This window comes from Cebus imitator, unplaced genomic scaffold (genome assembly GCF_001604975.1).
Source record: "Cebus imitator isolate Cc_AM_T3 unplaced genomic scaffold, Cebus_imitator-1.0 Scaffold522, whole genome shotgun sequence".
NCBI classification, from domain to species: Eukaryota; Metazoa; Chordata; class Mammalia; order Primates; family Cebidae; genus Cebus; species Cebus imitator.
The window spans coordinates 1,073,274-1,084,526 of NW_016107837.1; the positions used below are offsets into that span (position 1 = coordinate 1,073,274).

An 11,253-nucleotide genomic window follows, 5' to 3' on the forward strand; every position below is an offset into this window, starting at 1 on the left:
GTTGGTCAGGCTGGTCTTGATCTCTCGACCTCAGGTGATCCGCCCGCCTTGGCCTCCAAAGTGCTTGGATTACAGGCGTGAGCCACCATGCCCGGCCCCTCTCTCTTTCCTTTTTTTGACATTTTGCTGAACAACCACAATACCATGATCACACCAATGGCATTTAACACTGACAGGATACTCTCATCTAAGGTATAACCCACATTCAATTTTCCAATTTCCTTCAAATGTCCTTTATAGCTTTTCCACCAACCCAGCCTCTTCCAAATGTTTTCTCTTTTCACAAGACTAACATTTTTAATAGGCCATCTGTCTGCCAATCGGGATCTGTCTTGTCTTGGTAGATTTAGATAAAAAGGTTCTGGGCACAAATCCCGCAAAGATTATGTTGATCCTTATGAGTTTGTGGCAATGGGATAAGCCCAGTGTCTCTCTGTTTCATGGTAGTGGGCATGGTGCTGTCTGCCAGGTTCCTCCAGAGTCCAGCACCCACCATTCCTTTGTAATCTGTCAGTCCGCAGTGATAGGGTTTGGCTGTGTCCCCACCCAAATCTCACCCTGAATTGTAGTTCCCATAATCCCGTGTAGTGGAAGGGACCCAGTGGAGATAACTGAAACATGGGGGTGTTTCCCCCATGTCGTTCTGGTGATAATGAGAGTTCTCATGAGATCTGATGGTTTTATAAGGGGCTTCCCCCTTCGCTGGGTAGTCATTCTCTCCCCTGTGAAAAGGTAACTACCACCATGATTGTAAGTTTCCTGGGGCCTCCCTAGCCATGTGGAACTGTGAGTCAACTAAAACTCTTTCCTTTATAAATTACCCAGTCTGGGGTACTTCTTTGTAGCAGCATATGAATGAATGAATACAGGCGCCCACTATCCCTCTGTAATCTGTCAGTCCCCTGTGGGTGAAATACTCCGTTCCCCAAATGGATATCCCATGTTAACCTCCATGAATGCTGCATACTTGCACCAGCTGTCACGCCACAGGCCGCAGCATGCTAACTTGCCACTCCTACCCTTCTTACACATTTAGAGGACGTGTGCTTCTGGAAGAAGAGCTTCCCACCCTACTGCTCTGTTTCAGCATCCCTATCCCTATGGATTCCTGACTTTATTTGTATGCTATTGTCAGCTTTCTTAGTTTTTTTAAACTTTTTTTTATAGAGACGGGGTCTCACTATGTTGCCCAGGCTAGTCTCAAACTCCTGGGCTTAGGCAATCCTCCCCTCTTGGCCTCCCAAAGTGCTGGAATTACAGGTGTGAGCCACTGCACTCGGCCTTCCCATTCCTTTTAATGCTCAATCTGTCCCAACTTTGGCTAATGAGGCCTCCTCAAGCCAGCTACTGAGTTGCCATTGGTCTCTGGTCACATTCTTGCTTTCAGGCCCCCTAAGTGATAGCCGGGGACTATACCCCAGGCTCGATGACAAGCAGCTCTGTCAGCTCACATCTGCTCAGCATTTTCCTAAAGCAGCTTCTGAGAAATCCTGCCACGTGCTCAGAAAGCAATGACTTCCTAACCTGGCCAACATGGTGAAACCTCACCTCTACCAAAAAATACAAAAAAGTAGCCATGCATAGCAGTGGGCGTCTGTAGTCCCAGCTACTTGGGAGGTCGAGGTGGGAAAATCACTTGGACCCAAGAGGCGGAGGCTGTAGTAAGCTGAGACTGTGCCACTGCACTCCAACCTGGGCGGCAGTGAGACCCTATCTCAAAAAAAAGAAAGCAATAACCTCTTCTTATCACAGAACAACAGAAACAGAGACAAAAGCAAGACAGTGCAGCGAAGAAGCCCCAGAGGAATCTAGCACGACAGCTAAAATTCTAATCAAAGTCCTGGGGATCAGCTCTCTGGGTGTGAGCATTTTGGGCAGTTAACTACACTTAGGCCTCTGGCTAGGCCAAGTAAAAGGCAGTTACGAAGATGAGAAGTCAGTAAGCACTGCTTTCCTGTGGACCCCAAGGGCTAGTGAGCCTTCAAGCCTTACCTACTGAAGGAGGTCTCTTGGATGACACTCTGAACTGGCTGTTGCTGGACTGTACTGTGGTAGCTGTGCAGGACACGGAGGACGTGGCTGATGAAGTGGCCATGACAACTTTATTTGCTTCCATAAAAGCATCTTGGAAATTGTATAAACATTTCTTTTTTGCAGCATTCTTTTTCTCTTTACTATCCGAAACTGCAGGTGTTTCACTGCTAGATGGAGGTGGAAGGGCTTCAGGTCTTGTGTCTGAGAGTGTTGGCCCTAATATTTCACTCCCTTCAAAGAAGAACAGGAAAATTAAGGCTTCTGACAGAAATCATACTTAGCTAAACCCTAAAAGACATGCTGATGACCGAACACTTTATAATGGGGCTGCTACTGAAGTCAGGTTCCCACTGGGATGATGCTAAGTCAGCTAGCTTTTAATCTAAGAAAAAATTGTATTGAGCACCTACTATGTGCCAATTCCTGTGCTAGGTGCTTTCCAAAGTTATGTAATGTCTTATAACTACTTTCTGAGGTTGGTACTATTACTCCCATCCTAAAAAGATGAAGAAACTGAGGCTCAGAGAGGCCAAGCAACTTGCCCAAGGTCACACAGCTAGAAATCCTTCCCAAGCACAGATCAGGATGTCAAGTCTAGCCTGCTGTTCTGGCACATGCAGGGGCTGGGTGTGGGGCTGCCAGGAGCTCTGGCCAGAGAAAGACAGAGATGAGGCATAGGTACCAGCCCCTTTTCAGGTGCCCCTGTCCCTGCGACTGAAGTAACAGCTGGGCCTCAGCGGCTGAGACATCTGGGGAGGAAGGAGCTTGTAAAGGGGAGAGATGCCACGTGGGGTCAATGCAGCAACCAGAGGAAGGAGTGTGAGTCACAGATTTAAGTCGGCTGTGGCACTGTCCCCCTGCCCCTGTACACCAGGGGGCTGAGGTCTAGTTGTTACCACTGCTCGAGAATTGAAGGCCGGACACCCAACCATGGACACCATACCCTCAGCAGTGCTGGGACTATGCCCATGTGGGTCACCGGGCTGACGGGCGGCCACGGACCAGAGTCTTGCTCTGCTCAGTCACACAATGGGACTGACTGGTGGCAGATGCGAGAGGATGGAGTAGGATGACAGCCCCGAGGGGCCTCCCGCTGGAGACGGAGGTGATGGAGCAGCAGCTGGCTACAGCTGTGCCAGGGCTTCCACGGGAGACTACAGCAAAGATGTCAATCTACTCAGCTCAGGTTATTTTAAAACTTTAAGAAAGTTTTAACAAATTCCTTACCAGAAATTGTATCTGGCAAGAAAGTGCCAGAATTCCAGTTCTTATCATTCATCACTTCTGATCCCCAAAGACTTATAAATTTAGAACTATTCCACTCTGGAGTATTCCCAAAACAGCTCGGATAAATATGGTCTTGAAGAGATGCATTGAATACCTGATGCTTATTTGTGTGATTCTGAACAGGTGCTGGCGGTAAAGCCTACAAAAAAAAATTTTCTAATCACATATCAAAATTAATATTCTGTTTACCTAAGTAAGTAGTTAAACTACAGACAGACAATTCATTATAAGCCTCATGGGATGTGCTCACCATGAGTTAGGGCCCACAGGGAGCACATCTCACAAAGCGTGGAACTGATTTATGAGACTACACACGGCAGGCCAAATTTCAACCATAGGTATGAAAAGCAACCGATGCCTTGAGGAGTGTATCTGAACAAACTTCATAGACAACTCAGTAACCTCTCACATTCCTACCGGGTCACGTGTGAGTATGGTTCATGTGTTCACGTGTGTCATAAGATCTGTTTCTACGGCTCAGTCTCATAGTCTCAGCAAGCATTTTAATAATCATCACTAATAAGTCAACTTCGGAATCACTGATGAAAATGATAAAACCCTTATAATACTGACCTCTTCTACCTGGGCAAGGTACAGCACAAATCTAATGAACTAGAGGAATTTTATGTTGTGCTCTAAAGACCAGGGCATCCTCAAAGGAGCTGTCTCATTGGCAAGCCCTGCCCTGAACCCTGTGGGGCAGACCACTGTTGAAGGGACCAAGGGAAAGTGATCGGGGTCTGGCCAGCTGGCTAGCCAACATCCAGGAATTTACTGAGTGACTAGCCATCTGGCTGCTCCTGTACACACTGCAGCCCCCTTGGGTCCTCCCTCTGCCTCCGCCCCTATCCAGGCCCCAGGCCCTGGCTGCTGATCTCCTTAGGAGCTCCTAAGCACCATGATCTCACAGCGGTGCAGCCACAACAGCCTGCACCTTTGCACCAGGGCCTCTTCGCAGTCCTTCTCCCCACCACAGCCAGAGTGATCTTTGTTGAATGTAAATTCAAGCACATGTCACTCCTCTGGCTCAAGACGTAGCAGTGGGTTCCCAAGGTTCTGGCCTGAGGAGATCTAAGAGAGCTAGGGCCGCCACCTCTACCCCTCCTGCTCACCAAGGCCCTGGTCACAACAGGTTTCCACTTGGCCAGCACACGCCTATTCACTTTCTTGGCCCTAAGCTTTGCTTGTGCTGTGTCCATGCTCTAGAATGTGCAAGCCTCAGCTCATTACCGCACTCACACACATCCTGCATGCCTCGGCCTAAAGATCCCTTCCTCAGAGAAGCCGGCATGCCTTTGCTCTCACTGCCCAAGACCCAACACCCAAGACCAAAGTGAGCCTTCCCACTGAACACACTAGAATCCTTCATTTTCCTCTTAGTATTTACCACAGTTATAATTCAAGACCTACTTGTAGCCTGTTGGTTTACCGTCTGCCTTTCCCCAAATTACACGCGCTCTAGCATGAGGTGGGACATGTGGATCCTAGCCCTTCTGCCCCAGTCTCTGCTAATGCCGGACAGGCATACAGTTCTCCCTCAGCAGGACCTCTGCCTGCTGGAGTGGAGGAGTGTCCAGTTATGGGCAATCTGGTCATCACATCCTCTAGGATGCAGAAATGAGCAGTGAATTCTGTAAACCCAAGTGGGAGGGTACTCTGGAGGGTTCTTAAGAGCAAGTGATGGTTCGGCAGAATCCTGCGGGCCTGGCTGGGTCAGAGGGAGCACAGGAAGGATTAGGAGCATGGGGATGGTGCACATACAGGGATGACAGTGCCACATCCTGACAGGCTCCAGAATGAGTAGGGGGCAGCAGCCAGGCCAAAGACAGCTTTGTATCATTTTGTCCTGAGGGGCTGGGGAGCCACAGAGGGATTTAAGCAGCAGAGTAAGATGATTTGGTCAGCTTATTGGAACGATCAATCTGGCAATATTGTGCGGATGAACCAGAGGTGGAAGGAGGACAAGCTGTCAGTCAGGGGATGAGAAATGATGAAGCAATGGCAGTGAAGATGGCAAGGAAAGGAGGAATTCTGGAGCTATCAAGATGAAAGCTGGGACTGCACATCTAGTCCAGGGGCTACCACTGCTGGCTCCACCACGAGGAGGCACGTTCAGGTGACAGCTAGATCTGAACTCTAGTCCCATGCCTTGGCCTTCGGGCTCTGCAGTCTGGCGAGCTCAGATGCCAGCTCTCCCTTTTACTAGCTGTGTGACCTCAGGCAAATCACTCAATCTTTTTGTGCTTTAGTTTTCTCATCTGCAATCTGGAAATACCTACCTCCAGGGGTATGGTAAGAATTCAGCACACTGCCTGGCCCACAGTAAGTACTCAGTGAGTGTGAAGGTGCACTACTTTCATTTTCTAAGACTACAGTCTTACAGACTTCTATATAGAGACTACTTATATAGACACAGAGTCCGTAGACACAAAACAACGGACCACCCAACCAAACCTTTCCACCTTGCCCCTCTTCCACAGTACTTCGGAGCAGAGAGGAAGCACTTCCCTCTGGGCTGCTGGAACAGGCCCCGAAAGGCAAAGTGGGAGAGGAGGCTAGAGCAGACACTCAGGACTCAGCAGGAAAAAACAGGTCTAGCTGGGCCACCCAGGATACAAGCAAGAGCCTGAAGTCATTGTTTTTGGCATGGGAGCCCCAGGGTGCAAGAGCCAGGAAAATAAGAAAACAGTATTTTATAGATACCCATTTCTACAAAGCAATGATAAACTAAGAGCTGCTTTGCTGAGAAGTGATTTACCAAAAGTAACAATTTAAGTAGAAGATTTCCTAGTCTTGAGTACCTTCTGCCAAGGGGCAGAAACATCTGACAGATGCTGAGCTGCTGGCTTTGAGCACAGTCCTATAGTGCTGGCCTAGCTGGTAACCCTGACTAGCAGAAGCACTCTTAGGACTCTGAAGCTATCTAAGTACCTCCTGGACTCCTCAAGACATGACCGTGAGTTGTTTGGGGTTTCAGCTTTGAAAAGCCTGGCTGACAGCCTGGGTTCCACCACCCATGTGTGTCAGTCAGCTCTTACTTATCCTTCAAAATCCTATTTCAGCATCACCTCCTCTGCAAAACCACCCGTGACTCATTTAAAATTTTCTCTCTCCAGTGTTACTTCTCTGCCCAGCAACTGTAAGTTCCATTAGGTATGTCACAATATTGATATTTTGTTTTGATTATGTTTTTGTCTTCTCTTTAGACTGTGAGCTCTTTGAAAAGAAGGGCCAGGACTAATTGATTTTTGTCTTCCTAGAATGTAGCACAGGGCCTGGCACATACTGGGTGTTCAATAAGTGTTTGCTGAACGGTGTCTAGCTTACAGGAATAAGAAAATGCATCTACACAAATGTAATGTTGGAAACATAAGGTAATGATTCTACGCATTTGATTTACACTGTTCAGAACCCTACCTACTCAAAAAAAGAGGCCCAGCTGCAGGAACAAAAGTAACAGGGATCAGTAACAAAAAAAAAAAAGCTGTATTTTCTTCAATGCTTTTGCAGAAGATGCCTATTGACCCCAAAAGCTTATGGATTTCCTTTCAGAAAAAAACGGGTGTCTGTCACCTAGGCCATTTTTGGACCATGACTTTATAAGTCCACCAATGATGTAACTATGAAATAACGCTCTCAGAATGTGGATTATGCTACTGAATCAGAATACCGATTTCACTCTTTACATAAACCCACAAAGCTTCAACTAGCAGAAGTTTTGAATTTTTATCCAGTTTGAGACAAAAGCAGCAATCCATAGAAAAGGAAAACTGGTGCTTTAAATGAAGGCTCTGACACAAATGCAAACACAAAAAGCTGCTTTCCACTGGGCACACATTCTGAGTTTATCCAGGAGGCGGGTGACTCGCCTGTCCTCTACCACCCACACCCACTCGGACACAGAACGTGGTGCAAGACACGAGAAGCAAGAGCCGCAGACTGAGTCATAAGGCCCACGTGAGTGGTTCTCAATGCTCAGCATCTGAGAAAAAAGGAGTACCAGTTGTATCCCAGCATGAGGTTAAGATGACGGACTCTCTGTATTTCTGCTTACCTAAGGTTTCTTGGTATTCCTCCCAGAGACAGTGAAGAAGCGAAGGACCACCCTTGCTTTGGCTGTGCCAATTTTCAGACTAGAAGAGCTGAATCTCAGCTCTAAAATAATATGCAGGTCAAAGATCACAATGTGATCCCCAAACTGCAACCTATTTATGGTCCTAATATCTACAGAGCTTTACATCCTCAATCTAAATCTGAATTTATACTTTTTACTGCATTTAACTGAAATTGTGTTTTCACTGTAGTAAATAATGCTTTTGCAGTGGTTTTACTTAAGTCTCAAAGTAACCTAGAAAGTGAGGTGTAAAGACACACCCTGGACCTGGAAGCTAACAAAGGACCAAGGCCACTTGGTACCCGGTCTTCCCCTTGCCCTACGTCACCAGCTCCACTGGATACACTGAACTCCTGAGGGCCAGAACCCAGTGACCACTGCTAATGCTCCCCATGTGCTCAGTGGAGACTTCAAGACAGCCCTGTCTTCACTTCTAGGCCCTTTCTTAGTATGGTGACTGTTTCACAGCACATCCTCTGTGTTGGATGAAAAAGACCCTGGATTCAAAGTCACATGCCTTAGGTTCCAGTATGGATTCAGGCCCTGCAGTCATGACTTCCCACTCCTAGGCCACGTGGATAGTGGGTGGGAGGAGCAGCAAGGTGCAGCCGCACCTGCTTGGCTTTGCTCTTCCCTTGAAGGGCGTTCTTCTTCCCTGGTCTGGGCCTTGTCAGGTAAGAGGAGCTACTTAGCTCTAGATCTGAAAGAAATGACACTGAACACCCTAGTAACCAACTGCTATCTACAAACTCACAGGATGACAAGAAGTATCAGGTGGCGATGAGAGGAAGCGAGGTGGAGGTGAGGGAAGGAACGGCTGCACACCATCGCCACAGTGACATGTGGGGGCTGCAGTTTGGAGACCTTCAAGAGAAGCTCAGGTCTCAGACAGATCTCGCATCAGCAGATGTCAACCCTCATAGACAAACATCTACTATGGAGGTCTGCAGGTTCTCAATAACCTTCTAATACAATCCATCCACACAAGGAAATAATACATCACAGGTGATGTCAGCAGAAAACAGATCTGGATGCTCATGGTTTCATTCAAACAGAGTAACTTTTTGTGAAATGCTTAAAGAAAGAAAAGAGAAAACCAAGAAACAAGAGAATATAAAAAGCTACTACACATCTTTGAAAAAAAGTAAATTCAAGTTTATAAATAATAAATACAGTTGGAACTAGAACTTAAGAGGCAGGCTAGGCCCCACTAGAGAATCACTTAACTGGAGGACTGATTCCCCCAAAAGTTCTCATAACACAGAACTGAGAGACATGGAGATGAGAAACCTGAAAGAGAGGGTTAGGCATGAAGAAGAGAAGAAGGTCTAACACCAATCTTACCAGAGGCTGAGAGAGACAACTGAATGGCTGCAGGAACATGGTGGAGACGACATGGATGGCAATGATCAAACAGGAAACTGACAATGATTGCTAGGCTAAAGGCTCTAACAGAAAAAGCAGACGGCATGCAAGAATAAGGGGGCCGTGTGAGCACAGAGATTAAAAGAAATGCTAGCAATAAAAACAATGTAAGAGAAACGAGACTGTCAGTGATGGGCTCATCAGGAGACGACACGACCAAGGCAAGAGTCAGGGAGCTGCAAGATATGTCAGCAGAAACTTCCCATACTGCAAGGCAAAGAGTAACAAGATTTAAAAACAAAAACAGAAACAATCCCCCAATAGAACTAAACTTCCAAAACCTGTGGGACAATTTCGAAAAACATAACATTTGGTAACTCGAATGATGGAAGGAGAGAATAGAGAAACAACTGAAGTAGTAACAGCTGAAAAGTCTCCAAAATTAACGACTGACACCACAGATCCAAGGAGTTCACAGAACATCAAGCAGAATAAATACCCCCAAAGCTGCACGAAGGCATAATGTATTCAGCAGAATACCAAAGAGAAAGAGAAAATCTTGGCTGGGTGTAGTGGCTCACGCCTGTAATCCTAGCACTTTGGGAGGCCGACGAGAGCAGATCACCTGAGGTCAGCCTGGTCAACATGGTGAAACCCCATGTCCACTAAAATACAAAAATTAGCCAGGCATGATGGTGGGTGCTTGTAATCCTAGCTACTCAGGAGGCTGAGATGGGAGAATCACTTGAACCAGAGAGATGGTGGTTGCAGTGAGCCGAGATCATGCCAGTGCACTCCAGCCTAGGTGGCTAACGGAGACTCCAACTCAAGAAAAAAAAAAAAAAAAAAGAGAAAATCTTGAAAACAGCCAGGTGGGGGCCAGGGGACCTAGAGAAGAACAGAGAAAAGAATTCCAGAGGGCACCTTGTCAGAAGCCATGCCAGCAAGGACAGAGGGAAGTTAAACAGATCTAAAGAGTTCAAAGAAAAAAACCACCAACGTAGAATGGTGTATCCAGTGAAATTATCCTTCAAAAGTGAAGGAGAAATAAACACTTCCTCGGACTAACAAAAACTGAGGGAGCTCATCACCAGCAGACCTGCCCAGCAAGAAATGTCAAAAGATTTCCTTCAGTCAGAAGGTCAGAAACGTGGATCTACATAAAGAAAGGAAGAATAGCAGAGAAGAAATAAAGGCAAAGTAAAATGTCTTCTTCCTATTAAACTAAAAGATACTGTTGAAAGTAACTGGCAACACTGTACCGGGTGATTAACACGTAGAAAATAATTACAGCAATGTCACAAGGAAAGGAAAGGAGTTGGGAGTAATTTGTTAAATGCTACCTGTTTTACAAAAGTTAGTTGAAAAGGGACTTAAATTAGTTCAAAATGGTATGTTGTAAACTGTAGGGCAACTGCAGAAATTCTAAAAGATAAATAAAATTGTAAGAGAGGAGATGAAATAAAATCATAAAATGTTTAAAAACACAGAAGGCAGAAAAAGACTGATAATTAATAGAAAACAGTTACAAACATGACTGATACTAATTCAAATACATTGAAAAATCACTTCAAATGTGAATAGTCAAATACACCAATACACAGAGATTATCAGGGTAAATTAAAAAACAACAAGAATGGTGGCATGTGTCTATAGTCCCAGCTACTCAGGAGGAGGCCAAGGTGGGAGAATTGCTTGAGCCTAGGAATTCAAGTCCAGCCTGAGTAACATTGCAGGATTCTGTCTCTGAAAAATAAAAAACAAACCCAACTATACATGTCTACAAGAAACCTGCTTTAAATATGAAAACGCTGAGGAGTTAAAAGTAAAGGGATGGAAACAACCAATGGATCAATGAGGAAATTACAAAGGAAGTTAGAAAATAATTAGAGACAAATGAAAACAAAAACAACACATTAAGACTCACAGGATGAAATGAAAGCAAGCACTAAGGGCAAAATTCATACCTATAAACACATCAAAAAACAAGAAAGCTCTCTAATCAGCAACCTAACTTAGGATGGGCATGTTGGCTCATCCCTGTAATTCCAGCACTTTGGGAGCCTGAGGCAGGAGGACTGCTTGAGCCCAGGAGTTTGAGACTAGCCTGGGCAACAAGGTGAGACCTCTGTCTCTACAATAATTAATTAATTAACAGCTTAGCATGGTGGCACACACCTGTAGTTCAAACTACTTGAGACGCTGGGGCAGGAGGATTGCTTGAGTCTAGGAAGTCGAGGTTGCAGTGAGCCATGATCGCATCACTACATTCCAGGCTGGGCAACTGAGTAAGCCTTGTCTCAGTAACAACAACAACAAATAAAATCAAACAAAAAAGACCCCTAACTTCACATCTTAATGACTAGAAAAAGAACAAACTAGGCCGGGCGTGGTGGCTCATGCCTGTAATCCAAGCACTTTGGAGGCCAAGGCGGGCGGATCACCTGAGGTTG

General features: G+C 45.9%; 1 protein-coding gene across 4 annotated transcripts in view; it reads right to left on the reverse strand.

Annotated features, from left to right (window-relative positions):
• FAM193A (family with sequence similarity 193 member A) overlaps window positions 1-11,253 on the reverse strand; it is a 204,461-nt gene that overhangs the window by 36,602 nt on the left and 156,606 nt on the right. For all 4 annotated transcript variants that reach the window (XM_017514331.2, XM_017514334.2, XM_017514333.2 and 1 more), the window contains 2 exons: window positions 3,262-3,460; window positions 1,993-2,265 (listed from right to left, as the gene is read on the reverse strand). In XM_017514331.2, the coding sequence (XP_017369820.1) occupies window positions 1,993-2,265; window positions 3,262-3,460 (472 nt within the window). The remainder of the gene's footprint in view (window positions 1-1,992; window positions 2,266-3,261; window positions 3,461-11,253) is intronic.